Genomic DNA, 23,029 nt, shown 5'->3' with positions numbered 1-23,029 from the left:
CAGGTCCCAACATTTCATCTTGGAGTAAAAACCTAGATTCTAGTTTATGCTGTGTTTGTAGCAAATAAGTCTGCAAGAGATTTACTGGAATTAGAAGGACAATAAGTAACAGTTACAACCTTGATAAAATTAGAATTAGGAGAGAGATAGGAAGGAATTGGTTCTCAAATAGAGTGGTGAATGAATGGCATGGACTTAGTGATCAACTTGCTAGTGCTGAGTCAGTAGACAGCTTGAAAAGAGGATTGGACAAATTTATGGATGGGGATAACAGGTGGAAATGGGAAATGAATAAATATGTTTCTTACAGGGATGGCCACGTGTGGGCCAGATGGCTTCCTGTAGCTTCCCTTATTTTCTTTAGAGTTTGAGTGTGCATGATATAGGAAGAGATGTGCAAGAGACACATAGGAGCATAGTGACCAGTTGTTAAGGTAACAGGCCACTATGTACCATTGGCTGCTGTGAACCACTGGCTGCTATGTACCTGGCTGCTGTGTACCATCAGTTATGTACCATTATTATCGTAAACAAAATACAGATAAATTAACAACTTATGGAAAAGGGAGAGAGAGAGAGAGAGAGAGAGAGAGAGAGAGAGAGAGAGAGAGAGAGAGAGAGGAAATCTATGATAGCCTACAAGAAATTAACTAAGCACCAAACAATGGACAACTTAGCAACTCCAATGGACCTACTCATTATTTGCTTTGAAACTCCAGTGGACTTTCTATTTTCTTTGAAACTCCATTGGACCTGCACCCTCAGTTATCCTGGTACTGCACACAAAGCACCCTAAATACAACAAAACACGCCCAAACCACACTCAAAACACCCCTAAATATACCAAAACTCACCCAATCACACCTAAGACATGCTTAACATCCAAACACACTCAAAATACCCCACAACACCCAAATGTACCCACAAAACTCACCCAGAAACACACAAAACACATATTATTCATCCAAAAACATGCTCAAAACACCCCACATCACCTCAAAATATTCATAAAACTCACTCAAACACACCTATATCATGCTGAAAACATCCAAGACACTCAAAACACCCTGATATACCCACAAAACTCATCCAACACACTCAAAACACCCTGATATACCCACAAAACTCATCCAACACAACCGAAATACACTACAAACATCCAAAACACACCCAAAACACCCCACAACACTCTAGAATACCAATAAAACTCACCCAAAACACACTCAAAACATCCAAAATACACTCAAAACACCTCAAACTACCCACAAAACTCACCCAAACACTCAAAACAGCCAAAACATCCCAAAACTCATTCAAACACACCAAAAACATCCCACAACAGGATACACCCAAACCACACTAAGACGCACCCAGAACATCCAACACAAACTCAGATAAAAGACCCGACACACATCCAAACTCACCCGAAACACTTGAAACACCCTAAATAAACTCAAAACAAACTCACAACACCTCAATATGCCCCCAAACATACCCAAAACACTCCACAATAAACTCAAAACACTTTACAAGACTAAATACACGTAAAATACACCTAAAAACATCCTAAGCCACACTTTAAACACCCTAAATTCACACAAAACACAAATATAATAGCAAATATATATCCTAAACACACTTAAACATTCACAAAACATTCCACAACACTCCTAAATACATCCAAAGCACACTTAAAACACCCAAAACACATGAAATATTACAGAGAAAAAGCAGGGCAGGAAGGAAAACTAAGCTAAACATGGTCTTCTTGGTATTTACCTGTTATGCCCCCTCCTCCTTCTCCTCCATTTCTCCTTATTACTTCCTCCTTTTCCTCCATTTATCTATTTTTCTCCTTCTTCTACTACTACCGCACCCAGAACATCCAACACAAACTCAGATAAAAGACCCGACACACATCCAAACTCACCCGAAACACTTGAAACACCCTAAATAAACTCAAAACAAACTCACAACACCTCAATATGCCCCCAAACATACCCAAAACACTCCACAATATACTCAAAACACTTTACAAGACTAAATACACGTAAAATACACCTAAAAACATGCTAAGCCACACATTAAACACCCTAAATTCACACAAAACACAGATATAATAGCAAATATACATCCTAAACACACTTAAACATTCACAAAACACTCCACAACACTCCTAAATACATCCAAAACACACTTAAAACACCCAAAACACATGAAATATTACAGAGAAAAAGCAGGGCAGGAAGGAAAACTAAGCTAAACATGGTCTTCTTGGTATTTACCTGTTATGCCCCCTCCTCCTTCTCCTCCATTTCTCCTTATTACTTCCTCCTCCTCCTCCATTTATCTATTTTTCTCCTTCTACTACTACTGCCGCACCCAGAACATCCAACACAAACTCAGATAAAAGACCCAACACACATCCAAACTCACCCGAAACACTTGAAACACCCTAAATAAACTCGAAACAAACTCACAACACCTCAATATGCCCCCAAACATACCCAAAACACTCCACAATTTACTCAAAACACTTTACAAGACTAAATACACGTAAAATACACCTAAAAACATGCTAAGCCACACTTTAAACACCCTAAATTCACACAAAACACAGATATAATAGCAAATATACATCCTAAACACACTTAAACATTCACAAAACACTCCACAACACTCCTAAATACATCCAAAACACACTTAAAACACCCAAAACACATGAAATATTACAGAGAAAAAACAGGGCAGGAAGGAAAACTAAGCTAAACATGGTCTTCTTGGTATTCACCTGTTATGCCCCCTCCTCCTTCTCCCCCATTTCTCCTTACTACTTCCTCCTCCTCCTCCATTTATCTATTTTTCTCCTTCTACTACTACTACCTACATACCTGAGCTTGGAAACACCTGGAAAAACACTGGAAATTACGGTAAATACTGACCAGGAGACACTGTATCCGAGCGAGTCCCAGGACCATTGATGACGTCACAGGCGGTGGCTGCCGGCGCCCCGCTGGCTGACGTACGTATTTCATTTCAAAATTGACCCCTAGAAAAAACGAAGCTAGGCTCGAATGCCTTATATATTCTGACTTGACAATTACTTTAACTAATATTCACAATATCAAAACATCACCAGCCTGAGCAGTTGTAAAGAAATATTAATATGAAATATGTAAAAAGTGTTGAATCTTTGACACCATTAAAATCATTGAAAAGTCCACCCATTTCATTTTACACCAATGAAAAAACACTTTAAAAAATCTGAACTGTTTTTCTAAACAATGCAAAGTTAGTTACAAGCTAAGATATTCAAATAAAAAATCCAAAAAATGACAAAATCACCACTTTTAACGGCATCAAAAGCTATTTTAGATTCCACACACTTAGCTCATCAGAAACGCAAAACACTTTAAATATCATAAACTATTTTTTGAAGCAATAAAACCTTCATTACAGCCTCAAATAAAAGAGCCAAAAACCAGGGGGGGGTAAATTTCACCGTAAAAACCGTCCTATATTTATGCAAAAAACAGCAGCAAATTCACCACATTTACTTAACTGAGGCAAGAAACGCACTTCAAAAGCAACGAAATATTTTTATAAATCATAAAAACTTACTATAGAAGCCAAATAGTCATTCAGAAAAATTCAAAAAAAATATTGGAACCCAACAAGTTGGCTCAGGCAGCAGGCCATCATGGCGGCCCTCGGCGGAGACCTTAGTGGGGTAGCCAGCGGCCATGTTGCCTTAATTATTCGTTCATGAGACCAAAAGTAGGCAACGGTGGATTTATCTGACTAGCGAATATGAAGGCCAGACATGTGGTTCCATCTTATGACATGTTTGGCTTACAGTAGGTGAGAGACGAAGCAAATAATGGCTGAAAACACTGACGTCCTGCCTCTACCTCAGCAGACAGCTTGTTTACAAATATACGAATCTTTCATTATTTGCCTAAATCTCCAAGTTTCCAGACTCAGATGTGAACAAACTCTAAAAATAAGTCAACAACCTTAAAACATGCCTAAAAAAGACGAATAATAAAACCTAAATAAACGAGACTACAGGGAGGAGGAGGATGTAGTGAAGGCAGGAAGGCTGACTGAGGTGAGGCTGGCACCGCTGGACTCACCTTACGTATTGGTGCCTCTCTGGTGCTGCTTGGCGGTGCTCGGTACAGGGAAAAGCTGCCGGGAATACGGAAACACTGGTTAAAAGAGCTTGTGGGGCAAGACTGACCGGTGTTGACCAAAACAATGTAGCCAGCCAGCCACCCGCTCTCCCTCCCCAGCGCCACGTATCACTGCTCCAACCACACTCACTATTACACACACTAACACTCACTAAAGGTGACATGTTATCAAATAATATGTCATATAATATCCTCACTTCCTCACTTCCCTTTCCCCACTCCACACCCACTACGACTACGTGATTATGAAGTAAAATTTCACTCACTGCTGCACCGTGTCACCGCAGCAAACACGAACGAGCGCAGGATAGGCTCAACTAAAATGCTTCTCTCTCTCTCCCTCTCTCCTCACGACTGTTTCTCAAAGCCAAAATGATAATTACCAGGGTTTTCAAGAGTGTTTCTCCTGTTAATAATATAGAAATGTTGTAGATCTGTCACTAGAACTAAAAACACCCTTAAAAAACTGTATTACTTCAATGACAGCCTTTTAAAAGCAAGTTTCTCCTGTTAGTAATGTAGAAACTATGTTAATCTGTCACTAGAACCGTAAAAACACCCTTGAAAACCCGTGTAACTATTGAGAGAGAGAGAGAGAGAGAGATAAAAACCGATGCATTTTTTAACTTGTGTGCTGAACTCATGGATCATGCTGAGGACTAAGCCTGTATTAAATCAGTGTATGCTGAATTCTATTGATTGTACTAGTTGACAATACAGTTTTATTTATTTATTTTTTTTTTTTCGTGTTTTATATTTTAATGTAGTTTTATTACTTCTTTCTTACAATATTAATTTTTATCTCCCTACTTGGTAGCTGGTATGTAGCAGCCTTGTTTGGTACATATAAGCCAAAGCAGTGGTTCATAGGAGCCGGTACATAATAGCCGACGGTACTCGTACATAGCAGCTAGCATTCGTTGTTAATTCTTTGAATGTTTAGAGAAATTTTCTAATTTGGGAGATGTGATTTGAGCTGAGGGCAGTCCAAGTGTTAGAGCAGTAGTGAGAATTGGAGAAGAGAGAAACTTCAGGATACTGTTGCCTGGATTTTCTCTCTCTCTCTCTCTCTCTCTCTCTCTCTCTCTCTCTCTCTCTCTCTCTCTCTCTCTCTCTCTCTCTCTCTCTCTCTCGTTAGATCCAAGAGACATTTACATATACCATATATATATATATATATATATATATATATATATATATATATATATATATATATATATATATATATATATATATATATATATATATATATATATATTAATAACAAGTTAGGACTTCTAGAGAATGTATGAAGTGGTGCAGTGAGTCTGATACTACGTTATGAGACGAAATATGTAAGGAAGCGTGCATGTAAATCTTGGGGAATTGATGTGTTAGACGTGTTATATAGTAAAAGAATGAAAGAGACTGAATAGTGTTTAGACAGAAAGAAAAAAATAAGAATGAAGAATCTTACAATGAATATTCTAATGTATGGACAACATAAGTAAAATAACCGACCAACGAAACAAAAGATCATGAATGCGAAAATGAATTGTGAGAGGAAGACGATTCAGTACTTAAAAGGTAAAGATAATGAAGGAACCAATGAATAGTATGGATTCACAATATATGTGCTAATGCCATGTGATGCCCAGCGTTGAAACATCATGGAAACACTGAGAAACTGCCGGGTTACGAAACCCTAAATAAGGTACCCCGAAAAAGTTTTTGACTTCTCAGTGACCTAAGAAGTTCGGAAGTATTTAGTGAATCGCTTTTACCCTAGATATGAACTTCTTAGAGACTTTAGAAATTCATAATTCTTTAGTAAATCCAGTCTTAGAAGACAGTGGTGGTTTCTATATAAGGCTCAAGAATACTGCAGTATCTAGAGCTATATTAATTGACATGACACTGGTGAACGAGGAAGCCATGGATACAAAGACGTACGTCATGTGAAGGAGTTGGGGGACGAGGAATTGGGGAGGATGTGGGAGGCGTAGTATGTGGAAGAGGAAGCACTGAATACAAACAGTGGGGGGTGACAGGTAACTAGATAGAGAAAGGAGGAAGAGAAGGCACACACAAATAATGGAAAGCACAAAAAATACGTGTTGTTATGGGTGTGATTACAAGGAGTGAAAATAAGATCAAGGAAATGGGATATAATTGAAAATGGCAAGATATGATATAGGTAAGTTTTGAAGGGTTATGGGATTGTGTGCATTTAAATAAAAATATATGAAAGCAACCAGGATAAAGCAGGAGGGGACTGGATGGTGTTACTGTTGGGAACTGTGTAGAAACACATTAAAAGAATGATAGTGGCAGTGAATGAATACCTGGAGAGAATATGGTTGTAATTAAAGTCATACTAATATTTTATATCAGTGTTCACCCACGACGTAGATTCATTTGCTGTATAAATCAAACAATAGAATAATAGTATGGAATGGAAGCATTAGAGCCTTTTGATTTATGAGTGGAAAAAAAAAAACAAATAAATAAGAAAAAAAAAATATATATATATATATATATATATATATATATATATATATATATATATATATATATATATATATATATATATATATATATATATATATATATATATATATATATATATATATATATATATATATATATATATATATATATATATATATATATATATATATATATATATATATATATATATATATATATATATATATATATATATATATATATATTAATGGAAAATCTTGTAAACACTAGGGTCCTCGCACACGGGCGGTTTTGTCGCGCGGCTCGGCCACGAGACCAAAACGCTAATGCATGCGGTCAAAACTCGCGACCGGTTAGCGTCAGCGACACTCGTGTGAAAAGGCTCGCTGCTGAGAAACGTTCTGCAGGCCCACTCAGCCTGGGTCAGCATCATGGACTCTGATAAGGAAGCTGTTACTATTCTGCTTCTCCTTCGACGACGATCACTATGGATGCATCCCTTAACATTTGGGGAGCTTTATACACTAACGTAAATCTTAAACAGACAGTGCTTCCTCCCCCGCCATCCTTCCTTATTCTTTGTTTATTTATTTTTTTTTATGATTTCATAGTATAAAACTTCCTTCACCATCTTTTATTTTGTTTCATTATGTCATAGTTTCACAGTACACCACCCCCTCCTCCCCCTTTTCCACCACTTCTTCCCTTTCTCTTCCCTTACGGTCGCGCGTTCGGGCGGCACAAAGTCGCCTCCAAGCGACCAGTCGCTGATATCGGTCGTGGGGACAGATGTAGCCGCCTCAGTTGCCCTCATCGAAACCCCGTGTAGAAGCCCACATACGAAAACAGTGGAAACTTATGAGACCACTTCGCGACTCGGTAGCGCCGCCGAGTCGCGTGATCAAAACGCCCGTGTTAAAGGGCGGTCACATAAGTGTTTTTTAATCATGAGTAGAGAAGATGCAAAGCCTTTTGGCTAAGATCAAAGTCTAGTATCAAAGTGAGAAAAGCAAAAAAATAAAATAAATAGATTAAAATAAAATAAAGGCAGATGATGCGCATCCTAGCTACAATATTTAAAGAACAAAAAAAAAAAAGAAAAAGGTTTGTGTCCATAACTTTATAACCAACAAACCTATGATGCACAAAACTCACACGTTTGCTAATAATTTGAACAAAGCCGCGAAGCTACCCCAATTTCAGGCCGAGAAAACGCATTACCGTCGAATCCACTTACATTGTTTTTGTTGTTAGTGCATATTTTACGGATGGTAAAACGAATAAACCACACTACTTAGAAACAGAAAATAATAATAATAACCTAAGGTGAAATACACAAAACAATATTTCCAGTATAATCAATTAATGAGGTACCTAAATAAACAGGTTTTAGGGTAAATAGAGGTGGGACAGGCCAGATGCAGCACAACCCGGAGGTAGAGAGAGAGAGCGTCCCGTCCCAGCCTGCCTGCTTGTTTACACTCTCCCAGCTGAGCCATCCCCTGCCTCACAGTCCAGGTCACTCACGGTGCCTCGTATGTATGCATCAATTGAGCCACGGGCGTAAGTACAAGGCTGAAAATGGACTCCGGAATCGACTCCACCGAGAGTAGTAACGGCAGCGCGGAGGAGGTGGAAGGGGCCATGGAGGCAGCCCCGCTCGTGGACCCCCTCAGCGCACCAAATTACAAGAACGCTGGAGCCTTGTCGTCATCATCTTCGTCATTGTCACCCTCCTCGTCCCCATCGTCCTCATCTAGCCTCCCCACAGCCCGCCCCAACACTCCTTCCTCCTCTTCCACCGTAGCTCTCCTGTCCACTGGCTCCGCGCCGTCCTCCCTCAGGGTGCTCGCGGCCTCCACCGTCAACGAAATACAGACCGAGGTGCTGGAGAATGGCAAAAATCAAAGTGAGCCCATCCAGGGAGGCAGCCAGGTGGTGATGAAGACTCCACCAAACACTCCTGCACATGCTACATTTAAGCTGGTGGGTCAAAGGGAGTGATTTACTTTACAGTGATGCGTGTATGAAACATGCAGTGTTGTTTTGATGAGGCGTGTTAGCTTGACACGCCTTGTCACGGCTGGGAATTTAACTAGTGTGCTTGTCTCATCACAACTTTGGCTTTACACTGTGTGCTGCTTTGTTACATTCTGCTTTGTACTCACGGGGATTTGGCAGATGAATAATCATTCATATATAAAAGCTGACTGACATGGGCTTCAGGTTAAAAGTGCAGCAAGAAATCAGCAAATATATAAGTTATACCCAGTAGGTATTTAGGGTAACATGTAGATAGCCTTAGCATCTTCTGCTGAAGTTAATACTTACATATCAAATGGAATTAAGGTTGCAGAATATCATGGAATATATATCAACTTATAAACTTGTTAAAGCAAAAAAATGGTAAAAGGTTAATGAACTGAAACATCCTTGCGCGAGACCCGCCCTCTCCGAGTGCTTGAGAGTCACTGCTGGCTGGTTCGTGGAGCTGTGTTGGGCAAGGCAGAGTTAGCTGTTACAGGTATCAGAATACTTAGTTATTTGAAGTTCTTGCTAACCTAACCCTAACCCCAACTTAACCAAACCTAAACTAATCTAACCTTTGACTTTGTTTTATTTATTTATTTATTTATTATTTATTATTTTTTTGTTTATTTATTATTTATTTATTTTTATTTTTATTTATTTTTTTTTCATAGTTAAGTGGGAACTTGAACTAAGTATTCTGATTCCTGTAATGGCTAACACCACCCTCCCTCACACAGCTCCAGCAACCAACCAGCAGTGACTCTCAAGCACTCAGAAGGGGAGGGAGGGTGTCGTGTGGGGATGTGTCAGTTCAATAACCTTTTATTTATTTATTTTTTGGAAGTTGATATATATTACAGAATCAATAATAGTGCTTGTACTGCATGGAATTATGTGAAAAGGACACATAGCTGCATTACCATGATATATATATCCAGCTGAGACACATCAGTGTGGCAAGAGCACAATACAAGCATAGCCAGACAGAACTACCTGAGGCTCGCTGCCCATAGATAAGTACCCTGATAAGACCACTGGCCAGTAGGTAGGATAGGGTAATTGATAGGGTGGCATTATGAGGCATAACATCCACTAAATAACAAGTGAGTAGTATTACAACAATAAGTGGATATAACATATTACTTACAGTATATCACAACTTGCATAGTAAATAAGAACATCATAATAACAATAACTACTTACTTATTCCAGTGGATGGTTGAAGCCTCAAGTAAGACTGTGAGTATCTACATTTGTAGTTTGTTTCAGTATCACAGTCTAGCCCTTTTTTTTTGTACTCTTTCAACTTTGTAAGGTATTTCCAGTTTGTTTCCTGTATGACTAATGCTGGAGTGAGTTGAGGGTGGAGAGAGAGCTTTCTGCTTTCCTGTCCTTTTCTTTTACTATCTGTTTCTTAGTAGTACTTATTAGCCAGGTTGTCTTGTGAAGACCGCAAGGTCTGTTGTGGCCTGTGTATCTACGTAACTCTATGTAACTATGTAACTAGCCATTTGGCAAATGACACAAGATGACAAATCACAGCCACAGAAACAGATTCCTGTGTATTACATGCTTTATGTGAGGTATTCACAAAAGTTTATACAGCAGCTACTTACATTGCAATGAACAAGTAAGCACTGCTGTTAACCAGCAGAGCAAGAGTATCTCCATTGAAACACAGATTAACTTTCATTGCATGCACGTCCAGACAAGATCATACCCAGCAGATTTACAAAGTAGAGGTGCTTCATTAAAGAACATTCCAGAGAAAATTTGTGGCTTCAGGGTCCTGAATGGCTATTGAATAAAGAAAATTAGCCAGAACAAAAATTCTAAGTCATAACTGGTTATAGCCATACAGACAGTTCAAGAGGATAGTGACACCAAACCACAGCAGTTGATGGAAGCAGATAGATTTTCATGGTTGGAAAAATTGCCTTGAGTAATTGCTAAAGTGTTGATATTTATAAATTATATATTCAAAAGAAAATGCTTAACTCATTGTTTACAGTTTACAAACTCAACAAAGTACTGAATAAGGGAAGCCCAAAGTGATTCTTACCTAGAAGGAAATAACATCTTTAAAACCCTAATCTAGTAACCCTAATCTCTCTGAGCTCCTACAACACATATCAAGCAGTAGCCCTAATCTGTCTGAGCTGTTGAGAAAGAATCTTCGATCAAACAATGAATGTGGTTCTGAGCTGTCTACAAAGACCCTCAAACCAAATAGTGCCATAGCTCCTGCACTGTCTACAAAGATTCTCAAATTATAAATTCATTAATCAATTAGGATTAATCCTTGTCAGTGAGAAAGTGGTTAGGTGACATGGTAGAATCCATAAACCTACTTGCATATTAAACTATCTGATGATCACTTGGAGTTCATGATCATGGAGTTCACAGTTACTCATATTATTTCAAAAGTTACTTGTAGTTTTTGTCTATCATCACTGTTGAAATCCTGTTCATAATTAATGTAGGGCATGAGCAGAACAGGTAAGGAAGGGAGAGAATGTAGCTGCAGTGTATGAACATACCTGTTCCCTCTCCTCCTCCAGGGCAATACTGAAATCAAGGAGAACAGTCACCTGCAGCTGCACTTCCCATTGCCCAGCAGAGGCTCCTCTGATGACAGCAGGGAGAACACATTTGACCTGGACCCTCCTCCCGGCCTGACCTTTGCCAATGTTTCACCATCCATGTGTCTCAGCCATGGATATGAAGTGTACTGTGAGTACATCTGGATTATAGGTACTTCATGAAAGTTGAGAGAAACTAAAGGATGGGAGTTGTGGAGTGGAATGACCTGAGATTTTTTTTAAATTGTGTGGAAAGAATAAGCTGGACAGGATTTTCCTGTTCTTATACATTCTCCTCATCAGTCCTTGGTAAAATAATGTGAATTATTCACATATAACAAATTACTCATTGACTGGTCATTGCTTGAATATGGATGGATGTGGGTGATCAGTGTATAAAGAGGTGTAATGGGATTAGTGTTACACTTTGTTGTTTGTGCACAATTTAATTTTTTGTCTAAGTTGAGCTTTGCATTGTGAAATATGGATTCATTAATATGTGTATTGATGTGTAAGTCATAATTTTCTGGCTTGTAGTTCCCCTTCTGTGCTCCCTATGCAAGGCTGGTGATGACTTAAAATGGTTTGTAAGCAGTTTGAATGAAGTGTTGTGCACTGGTTAAAACATACTTTGCTAAAGATGTTCTCTGAGAGTGGTGAAAAGGCTATCAGTGCAACACAGTACCTGCTTCATAACTTTGATTATAGCTGTGTGCAGAACACTGAAGACATGAATGAGTTAATCTTGTGAAGAATATGTGATGCTAGAATGAGATTCTAAATGTTACAGGAAGATAATTTTATAAGCTGGTAATGTTGTGTGGTAGCATATGTAATGAATTGTATTTACGTAGTTAATTAATGATTTGGGAATTGTGGTATGCATGGTAAATGATGTCTGGATGTTTATCCAGCATTACCACACAAAGAAAGGAATTTTTGTGTGCAATAAGCACCAAAACTACCAGCAGACAGGCTCACAGGATGTAGCTGCAATTATTATGAACAGACATTGTCTAAATATTATCTTTGGAATTGTTATTCTTCAAAAGATCAGAGAAGTTTTATATCTAATATTGTAAAGAAGCATGGTTCATTCCAATTCTGACATTTCACAGTGTAGGCTTCAGATTGGACAGTTATGAGGCCTGGAAGAAACTTAGTACATACCTTCATTATTATTGCATCTGTGACAAAATATTGCCACTGTGTCACAAACTGAATATTCATAGATAAACTTTTAAATTGGCAATTTCATTGTTATATTTTCTCCGTAAATGTTCAGGTTATTTTTCTTTAAATGTTGACCTGTCCTCCTGGCCAGCACAGCTCAAGGCTATGCAGTACTTCCCTATGAACACAATGCACTCAAGAAGAAGCTTAGAACGCTGCGACTCAGGATGAGGCAGCAACACTACAAGATATTGTGTGCTAAATCAAGTAGGTGTTCTTGTGTACTAATGAAGGTTGTTGGGTAAGGTGAGGCAAAGCAATGAATGTTTTTATGGATACATTGTCCCATATTATTTATTATTTATTTTCAAATAAGTAAAGAAAGACATGAAAGGAATTTATAAAAATCGGATGCAAAAGCATTACGTTTTGGCAGATTTTTTAAACATTCTACCAGGTAATAGCTATGTGAGAAATTTGACCCCCCCCCCTCATAAAGTAATTGCAGGCTTCCCTTTTTACAAATGAGTAATATTCCTAAAAAAATATTTGTAAATTAAGAAATCTAATTTGGAAAGTAGCTTGGGTGACTAGTTTCCTGCTCATGCATGGCTGCACCAGAGATGTGTGGTGCCACTGAGGATGTTTAGTATTTACATGGATGAAGCTGTATAAGAGATAAAGATGAAGAGCCTTGGGTGGAATTTAGTAGATGCTAGTAGTAAAAAAATGAATCTGGATCACTTGGTGGACATCATATGATATCAGATGATGGTGCACTGGTGGATGAAACAAAGATTGAAACAGCTGGTAAAGACAATTTTTAAATGATCTTTAAATAGAATATTATTACTCTTGTTATTGATAACAAAGGTAAGAATTTTTTTCCTTTTGAGGTATTTAATTGATATTCCTGTATCCCAGAACAAAGGAAGCTGAGAATAGCTGTCAGCCTGAACAATGTGGCATCTGTGGAGCAGCTTCTGGACGAAGGTGTTGACCCCAGAGTGACAGACAACAAGGAGAGGTCACCTTTGCACATTGCTGCATCAAAAGGTTATGCAGAAATTGCTCGGTAAGTTTATTTTTGTCACCCGCCCATTGGTAGTATGCGTAGCTCACTGGTGAGAGAACCTGAGTTCAAATTCAGGGCTGGTGGAGACCATTTGGGCTTGTCTCTTTTCATTGTGTACTCTCTGTTCACTAAGCTGGTACAGGCCACAAGCCAACAAGTTGTGACATTGCAATTCTGCAGGAAAAAGAAGGCTGGCAGTCTTGCCCACCTGTAATCTTGTAGGAGCAGAAGGTCAACAGATTCTTTGAGTGTGTTCCTCCTGAATAGCAGCTGAAAGAGGCCAGAAATGATCCCTGAGGAGTAAACTAGGAAGGTATAGGAAATATTATTGTTATTTGTATTATTATCTTGTAGATTAGATTGTTGAGCGTATTTTAGAGCTGAAAGTAGTGTGAGTGAATGATAACACAACTGAATAGAGTTATGCTTTTTACAGAAAGTCACTACTAAACTCAAGGTGAAAAAAAGTTAAAAGAAACACGCTTTGTTGGTACAGCTTGTTCTGGTAGCTGACTGAATTTTATTATATCTTCATTTGAGTAATAAGATGTCATTTTTCATACATCTTTAATTTTTTTTTATTTATTTGTAGTTTTCTTTAACTGATCTATAAATCGATTTTCAAACTCTCACATAGTGTTTGAAATAAGAAAATATCATGTAAGTTGTTGGAGATTGAAAATCCCTGAGGTAAGATACTAACGGCAATGATTGTGATACTGGTGATAGAGATGTTACTGTGATGATAGACGCTCTTAAAGTTCCAGATTTCAATTTATGAGGGCAAAGGCCATTAGGTTTGATTGTATACACAGAAAACTGTTATATGTAAGCAAAGGACAAATAATGCCATCTTTCAGGCTGTTGCTGCAGCATGGAGCAGATCCCAATCAGAAGGATGCCATTGGTAACACAGCACTCCATCTGGCTGCTTGCACCTCCAACATCCCCATGGTGACTTTGCTTCTCAAGTCAGGTGAGAACCATACATCCTGGCCATAAAACACTGGAATCTTTGGCAGCTGAGTGGCACAGGCTGTTGTTCCTGATTTTGTGGCCAATTTTTCAAGGCATCAACCCTAACAGAACCATAATCATCATCTTTTTGTCCTTGACTGAAATGGAAAGCTAATCTGGAAATTTATGAAGGTGTTGTGACTCCATAGTCTGTCTGGGCACCTACAAGGTTTCTTGGCAATGGTTGCAGAGAAGCATAAGAATTTTGTGTTTTATTCTCTTAATTATATTGCAGTTATGTACAAAGGACAGGCTGTAAGGTTGATTGGTACTGTTTTTGTGTAATCTGAGGAAAAAGTGTTAAGGGCAAGGCATTGGCAAGAGTTGCTGATCACAGCATAAGCGCAGCTGCAGAAGTAAGAGTTAATGGGGAATTACTGTATAACCCTTTTTGGTGTGTATTGTAAATAGCGTGTTATAAGTAGACATCATCATGGTGTAATAAATGTATATAGTGAGTATGTATATGAATAGCTGTGGTATCAAGTTTAGCTTTAGTTAGACCATAGCTTCAATTTGACCACATCTGGACTATGCCATAGGAAAGACATAGATTCCTAAGAAGCAGTGCTGAGGAGGATGACTAAAATGATTCAGGGATTAAGAGAATTAGTGTATAAAACCTGCATTCACTAGAGAGGAGAAGGGTACATGGGGACATGATAAAAGTGTTTAAATGGATAAAATTAATTAACAAAGGGAATATAGGTGATGTTCTCAAAGTAAACAGTCATGATAGAACTCGAGGTAACAGATATAAGCTAGACAAGTTTAGGTTTAAGAAAGAAATTGGTAGGACCTGGTTCACAGAGTGGTGGATGAGTGGAACAGGCTTATCAATCATGGGAACAGCACCAATACATTAGGTAGTTTGAAGAGGTTATATGATTATATGGATAGGGAAGGTAGGTAGTACTAGGAAGGTTGGCCAGGAGAGGGGGTTGGGGGCGGTTTGCATTCATGGTGAGTACAGGAGCTGCCCAGTCTTATGTTCTTATGTAACTCCTGGGGTGAAAATTGCTGCATTTAGTTCTAGCACATGAAAGTGCCGATCCAGGCAGCCATTGAGCACTCATTGCTAATATAATCATAGCATAGAACCATGTTATTTGGGGATTGCTGTGGTGTCACTCATCTCCTATGGTTTCTAGGTGGCCTCTGAGGCTGTTAGCTGGCATCCTGTGGGACCCTATCATGGAGTTCTTAAACACTGCCTTTAGATAAGTTAAATGTTGAATAAATACCTAGACCTTGCAAGACATAGGGAGCTGTTCTCTTAATTTATGCACCTCTCATGATTACATCAAACCACTTTGTCTTTTACTTTTGGTTAGTAAGAATTGCTGGTGCAGGTGTTCCAGTTATCCAGTTTCTCTCTCTCTCTCTCTCTCTCTCTCTCTCTCTCTCTCTCTCTCTCTCTCTCTCTCTCTCTCTCTCTCTCTCTCTCTCTCTCTCTCTCTCTCTCTCTCTCTCTCTCTCTCTCTCTCTCTCTCTCTCTCTCTCTCTCTCTCTCTCTCTCTCTCTCTCTCTCTCTCTCTCTCTCCAGTTACCAGTCACTGCATGCTGAGCTCTGATGTTTATAATTGCTATTCTGCTATTGCACTGATGCTCCACATGTCTTTCATTATGATTAAATGAATAGTGATTTCAGACCACTTTGACAAAAAAAAAAAATAGCCTGACCATAACAGAATTTTAGTAATTATCACATGGATAACAATTACAATTGAGAATTTAGATAAATGGCACTGGTGGAGGTAGATAACAATACTTACACAGATACATGTTGCAGGCACCAATGTGAGACAGGCTGACAACCAGGGCTACTCCCCCCTCCACCTGGCACGCTCCAAACTCAAGCTGCTGCAGCGAGACAACTCCTCCTCCTCGTGTGACATTAAGAAGCAAGTCTATCAGGTACAGGAAGCATTGTCATGAGAAGGGACATGTTGGGGCTCAGAGATAAGGATGCCTTTGTAAAATGTATTTCTTGTGTTCTGAGCTAAATTTCTGCAATTTTTTTTTTTAATTAATTAATTAATTAATTTATTTATTTTATTTTATTTTATTTTATTTTATTTTATTTATTTATTTATTTTTTTTCTCAGTTGCCTCTACATGCATAGTAAAAAGTCCACAGTCCCAAGCTATTGGTACTATCATGTACTTTTTTTTTTTTTTTTTTTATAAATTGAAGACTTCCCAAAACACATCCTTACCTTTTGCTTAATAGGTACTCTTTATGTACCTGTTTTTCTGTATGTGCATTAAATCTTGTAACAAGTTGTAGCATAAAATCTATAAGAATTCTTCTCAGCTTTGTGACTTTCAGCATTGACTCAAAAGGTGTGTGATTCTAGGTGATTGAAATGATGCAGACATTCCTGGAGTGCTCAGGGAGTGCCGAGGAGGCAGAGCTCCTGAACTGCTTCACCACCCAGCTGTCCCTCTCAGACACTCGCCAGGATGTGCAGGCACTCCTTGATTCACTCAACAACCTCAGCCTCACCAGCAACTCAACCACCACCACTGCTTCCACCACAAACACCATTACCACTTCCTCTGCCACCTCCACAACCTCTTAGATTCTCATTCTCTTCACATAGATGGTTAGAAATGTATGAGTATAATTTTTATTTTTGTCATTGAACAAATAAGCAAGCAACATCGAACTCAAACTTCCTCACTCTCCCTCCTTGATCTGATCTTTGGAGTGCTACAGAATTATTAGGTTGTGGAATGTTGAAATGGAAGATTAAGATGGAAAGAACTCTTTTCTCTTGTGACACAGAGTAAGAGAGAAAGGCAAACCAAGTGCATCCTTATTCTCAGTGTTGTGAGTGTCTTTTGACAATTGCATGCTTGCTTAGCAGCAATGCCACCCAGGTATGTGTTTACCTTCTCAGTTCATGGTTCCATTTTCATTATTTATTTAACTTTTCAAATAGAAATTTATATTTTATCTGGATGCAAGATGCAATTTGTAGTGTCTTTCATTGATCTACCTATCATCAAGTGTAAGTTCTTATTTATTTGCCTTTTCAGCAGTCGGCAAAACTAATTGGAAACCAAAGTATTCTCAAGACTTGCCTAACAAAGTAATGGAGTATGAAACCCAGGCATAACCTAAAGAATAGTTATTATCAATATTTTTATCCATAATTTTAGTAGTAAGTGTCAAACTCAACTTTCAAAAAAAAAAAATTTAGAAATCACAGACATCTATTGAAACCACATCTTCATTTGCAAATAATTTTTAGCTTTAATTCAACACAAATCCTTATGGCTGTGTAGTTTTACTGGCTTCTATGCAAAGATGGGGGCCAGTGCAAGGTTATGGCCTTGTTTTTTAATGTAGAGGATGCAAGATTTCCAAGCCCAGTCTTGCAGTACATAACTTGCAGGGAAAATCAGGAATGAAGCAATGGCCAGTGAAGTGACCAGATCCCTCCCCATTGCTGTTATGATCTGTATAGAGCATCACATTTATGTATTCACATCAGTCTTACTTCCTCTAAATGAATTCAAGACTGCAACAGTGTACAGCAAAGAGACTTGGGCTGAAAGTCTCACATCATAAAGGTAAATATATACAAGTACAAAAATTGCTCATGTCTGAAGATAATTAATCAGTTGTTAGAGGGATGGGTGGAAGGCAGGGCAATGTTTAGTCTTGCCTGAGAGCTGAAGGACATATTCCAGCTACATGGAAGATAATATTTATAAAACTGGGAGATTGTAAGCTACAATTGTGCTCGTTTTTACAACAGTTTTCTTCATTTTGCAAATACTAGATTGTGTATGATGTAAATTTGCTGGTTGTGTGCTGCATATGTGTGGCTGCTTTTCATGGATGACTTTTTTTTTTCTTAACATATGACTTGTGCACCTTGCCCCTTGATCCATGTAAATATTTCTGGCATGTCTCATTGTCCAACTGGTCTCATAATTTAGACAGTCACTCATGTGCTGGTATAGGCATTAATAGCCTCATGTTTCATGAATACATTTTAAATACAGTAATCCTTCATTATAAAGAATGAGATATAATGAACACTGCTTAGAACAGACCAAATGTAGAATTCAATATAGTATTTACTTCAATCTAATAATGAAATATCAATTCAGCTCTAATATTTTTGGCTTGATGAATATCTATAATAAATGGTGATTGAGGGGCAGTCATTGCAGCCTGTGATGGTGGTCAGGGCCAGCAGACAGACAGCAAAATTATGTTGAGTCAGCCCTGCACCTAGCAAGGCTGGCACGATGTGCTGCATTGGATGCGATCAACACTATGCCCATCACACACTGGAGTCTTAGAATAGTTTTGGTTTCAGTGGTCACACTTAGCACATGGGTCATTGTCACTGCATCTTACTTATATTGTGATGTCAGCAGAATCACTGCATGGGGATCAGTTCTGAAGGGTAAGAAGTAGAATTAAAGGAACTAATTCCGAATTTATTCCTGTCCATTCCTACTGTCTGTAAACAGACCTGTTGAGCTATAAGGTGTGAGGTTCTCATGAAACATGCATAACTTTTGGATATGAACATGGTGTTCATATTAGTGGACGAAAAGTTATTTTATATATTTATTTATTTACTTTTTTTTGGTTATTTATTTATTTTATTTTTATTCATTTATTTATTTATTTTATTTATTTTATTTTTTCTTCCTAATGGGTTGTATTGAGTGGCAAACATAATGTTGGCTATGAGCCTGGAATAAAATACCCCAAAATGCATATATTTCAACAGATGATACAACAGACGCTATATATAATGAAAGACGTCCTGCAACCAACCAAATAGTTAAGTAGTTTAGATTGTCACCATCACAGGCTGACATCCCCTCTAAAGGTGGGTAATTAAGATGAGGTGTATAAATGCATTGCATTCCTTTCACAATTGCATTCATAAGCATTCCTTCATATATTTGCCTTTAGGCCTCTAAGGGAGAGAAGGCTGATTCTCACCAACAACACTGAAAACCTGCAGTATACAATGTAGTGATGCAATGAAGTGCATGATGGAAGGTGGCCATGGAAGGGACCATATTTTACCATTGTGGAAGCAAGATCATATGGTGTGTGGGGAGAGGAGTGGGGTGGTGTGGGTGAGGAAAGTTGTAAATGTGAGAATTGGAAAGGGAGGAAAGAAAAATAAAGTAATTTTTAAGGGAAATAGTGCTCATTGCTGCTCAGTATTATTCACCAGTGACAAGAAGAAGGTATTTGTGCTGAAGCTTCATGCTAACTCAGTCTGATGTAAACGGTGGAGTGTTCAGTGCTGCCAGTTATATATGTATATATACTAATAATTTTTACTTATTTATTTTTATTTTTATTTATTTAATTTTTTTTTATCACCACATGCTCTTCTTATGTGATAAGGCTAGAGACAAATATTTATGTGACTTCCTTATTCTGTATATGAGGATATGGATGCCACTATCTATTAAATCACAAATATAGATGATGTTATTGTATAATTTTATCTCAAATCTAGATTTTAAAATTATGTGGATGTTTCACATATGCAGATGCAGATATCCAGTACATCTCCAGTACCTACAGTGTCATGGTATTCCTCTTTATTCATTCAGAAATTGTGCATCTCATTCACATAGTGCATCCTTGAAACCATTATCTCACCTCATTATTACTGCATCCTTCCACTCTTTCTCCATTTATAGTAATCTTTATGCAAGATCATCACAGCTCAAATCTTTGACTTGTTCCCTTCACATACAAAGACAGCAGCTAACATTATTAATTACTTGTGGAATTAGTAATAATGCTGCTCAGAATGCAGCACAGCAGTGCACTCTCTATGTTGAAGGCAAGTACTTTACTTGAAATAGCATAATGTAAAATATGTTAAATAAATTTCATCTTAGAAATCATTACAAAATAAACCAGAACAAAATTATCTGTGCCATCTGCTTTGCACAGGATCAATAATATTGTCATCCATGGTATAGATAGTGAGCAGCTGATGCCATCTGCCACATGTTGAAGCTTGGTATGAGTAAGTCATTTTATGCACAGTCACTTAGATCTCAGTTTCTACAACAATACAGCGAGAGACAGAACCACTGTCAAACAAGATTCACATCATAGGTGTCAGACCATCACACGTATTGATTGAAGAAGGCTGCCTACACCGTCCATCTGTCTCACTGATAACACTGGAAAGTGTGGCCAACTCTTTGCTAACAAAGAAAATTTATGAAAGGAGGAAGCTACATGTGTATCTTGATAATAATGTTTTGCTGTAGAATGCAGATTCAGAATTTGGAAAATATTAGACCATTTTGACCTTTCTATAGGAATGAGTTGACTTTTAGGATGAAAGTGAGTATTTCTTATTCATCTGACTTTTTTTTTTTTTTACCATTGAAGTTTTCATATATTTAACCATCAAAAGTACATGTGGTATTTATTTTAATTGAATAATGAAATATACGTAAGGAAGTGGGACAACATCTGTTTCTGTACCTTATCAGTGTTTAGGTACAGGTAAGTGTTAAACATCAAAAATTTAAAGATTAGGGAGTTTTAGTGGATAATCAGTTCTTGCCATTACCAGTATTTTTAATGATTTCTATAATGTCCTTATAATGAGTATCCATTCTCTTACATTTCTGTAGTGTACTATGGCATAGGTTCTCATTGGCTGTACTGTGCAATGTAATCGATGTAATGGTAATTTTCTGAATTATTAAGAAATTTCTCTGGACTAGAGAGGCTAGAATATAAGGACAGGCTAGTGAAGACCAAACTCTGAGCCACCAGGATGAAGCCAATGGGAGGTAGTGATACTGCCACACCTGATTCCCAGTGACTACACAGAGTTTGGTGGCCCACTGCTTAACAAATCATTTTCCTCAAGATCAGTTTTAGGCATTAATGGGTGTGATCTGAACCAACCCCTCCTCTTGTTGAGTCTCAGAGTCACATCATTACTTGCCCACATCATGCTGTATCTTCTGAAATGTATTTATATAGCCTCACCCATGACAAGTAGTTATATGCAGTGGAGTAGCTGTAATTGAACTTCAGTCTGCAAGCTTAAGATATAAACATTACTTAACAAGCATTATGTGATCACTGCAGGCTGATTAAGTTTTATTGGTCTTATGTGTCCAGCTACCTATTCAGAAGCACTGTCTTATACTCACTGTGGCAAGTGTTACATGCTGGTGAGTGACATGAAGGAAAAAAGATGGCTTCATATGACAACAGTGGCTGGTTCCTATCACAAAAGTGACTACTGCTCTAGACAAGAATATTAGAATGTTGATCATCATTCACTTGAAGATAGCATGTGAGATTAAATTTTGATACTTGGCTGAAAAAAAATCTAGTTTGAATTTTTTTTATTTCTTTCAGTTTGATAACTGTGCTTGCATGCGTAGGAAGGAAAGGGGCATGGTATCTGTTTAACTCGGAATTACTGCATCAAAACCCATGTAAAGATCAAAATTAGCTGTTTTCCTCCTTTGTATAATAATGATGCTTAGATACTAGCACAGCCATCATTTGTTAATTGGTTTGTGATGTGGAGGCAGACTTACTGTCATGCCACAGGTTTTTGAACTTAGAAGTATTAAAAGTGTTTTGTATATCCTTTGTTTTATATTTTGAAGTCTGAAAATGTTAGTACATGTATTTAAAGTAGAGTTATTTTTATACTGAATATTAGTGAAACAAGTTTATTTGGGAATAGGAAAAGCTAGCCATTGTAATCAACAGTTTTGTGGTGCCCTAGTAATGAGAAACATTTTTACAATGCCCTCTTTAATGCTACACAGATCTTTTATGGTTAAATTGATTGTAAATTATGTAAATAAGTATTTTTTTCTTTTTTTTTTTTTCTTTTTTTTTTTTTAACTCTACCCTTTCTTTGAGGAACTAAAAGGCCTGGGATGGTGTGGTCATCTGGACTGGGAAGTGTCCAGTGCACCTCAGAGGCCGGATTAGTGTGTGTCAATGTACATGAGCTGCCAAATAAATATACTTTGAGAAGATGTGTTTGTAAATAACATGATAGGATATCTTGGTGTCAATGTAAGGGAGGTGTTGAACCTTTAAACTTTGTTTGTCATCATCATTACTGTTGCAATTATTATCATATTTTTATGTATACTGTTATAATATAAAAGGTAGTTGCTGTGCTTATGTGTCTTATGGGGAAAGATGAGTGGTATAGATTAGACATTTCTCTGACATCAAGATGGTAGTACAATTTGGTTTTAATAACACTGAAAAATTAAGTATAGTAGCCATTGTGATAAGTAAATGACTGAATTATTTCAGTTTAGGATAACACTTTCCTCAGCTCTTGCAAAGTCTATTTAACATCATCATTTATCCAAAATGGACTCTCTCTCTCTCAAGGTTTTATTATATCTAACACCCGCTCATTTAATCTCAGAGAGAGAGAGAGAGAGAGACGAGTTCATGACTCTCCCTAAAT

At 37.7% G+C, this 23,029-nt stretch overlaps 1 protein-coding gene and 1 long non-coding RNA gene across 6 annotated transcripts in view; one reads left to right on the top strand and one right to left on the bottom strand.

Annotated features, from left to right (window-relative positions):
• The window catches only part of LOC135093262 (uncharacterized), a 37,414-nt gene extending 32,831 nt beyond the window's left edge, over positions 1-4,583 (bottom strand). For 2 of the 4 annotated variants that reach the window (XR_010263277.1, XR_010263276.1), the window contains exons 1-4: positions 4,463-4,581; positions 4,137-4,191; positions 2,943-3,049; positions 1-70 (exon numbers count right to left, since the gene is read on the bottom strand). The exon at positions 1-70 is cut by the window's left edge and continues 163 nt beyond it. This is a non-coding gene — a long non-coding RNA (uncharacterized LOC135093262). Of the gene's footprint in view, positions 71-2,942; positions 3,050-4,136; positions 4,192-4,462 lie in introns of all 4 variants that reach the window. The other 2 variants (XR_010263279.1, XR_010263278.1) reach the window with 2 other exon arrangements.
• Positions 4,584-8,017: 3,434 nt separating this feature from the next.
• LOC135093340 (homeobox protein Wariai-like) lies at positions 8,018-22,578 on the top strand. Of its 2 annotated transcripts, XM_063992546.1 has the most exons (8): positions 8,018-8,651; positions 9,909-9,935; positions 11,258-11,429; positions 12,608-12,718; positions 13,376-13,526; positions 14,387-14,502; positions 16,336-16,460; positions 16,904-22,578. In XM_063992546.1, the coding sequence occupies exons 1-8, from the start codon at positions 8,247-8,249 to the stop codon at positions 17,126-17,128; spliced, it is 1,332 nt and encodes a 443-aa protein (XP_063848616.1). In that variant the 5' UTR covers positions 8,018-8,246; the 3' UTR covers positions 17,129-22,578. The 2 variants fall into 2 exon arrangements, with proteins under 2 accessions (XP_063848616.1, XP_063848617.1); XM_063992547.1 differs by lacking the exon at positions 9,909-9,935 and having other exon boundaries at positions 8,020-8,651.
• Positions 22,579-23,029: the final 451 nt, after the last annotated feature.

This window comes from Scylla paramamosain, chromosome 42, assembly GCF_035594125.1.
Source record: "Scylla paramamosain isolate STU-SP2022 chromosome 42, ASM3559412v1, whole genome shotgun sequence".
In the NCBI taxonomy this organism is placed as follows: Eukaryota; Metazoa; Arthropoda; class Malacostraca; order Decapoda; family Portunidae; genus Scylla; species Scylla paramamosain.
The sequence above is the reverse complement of the archived record's forward strand: the minus strand, read 5'-3'. Positions and strand labels throughout refer to the sequence as shown.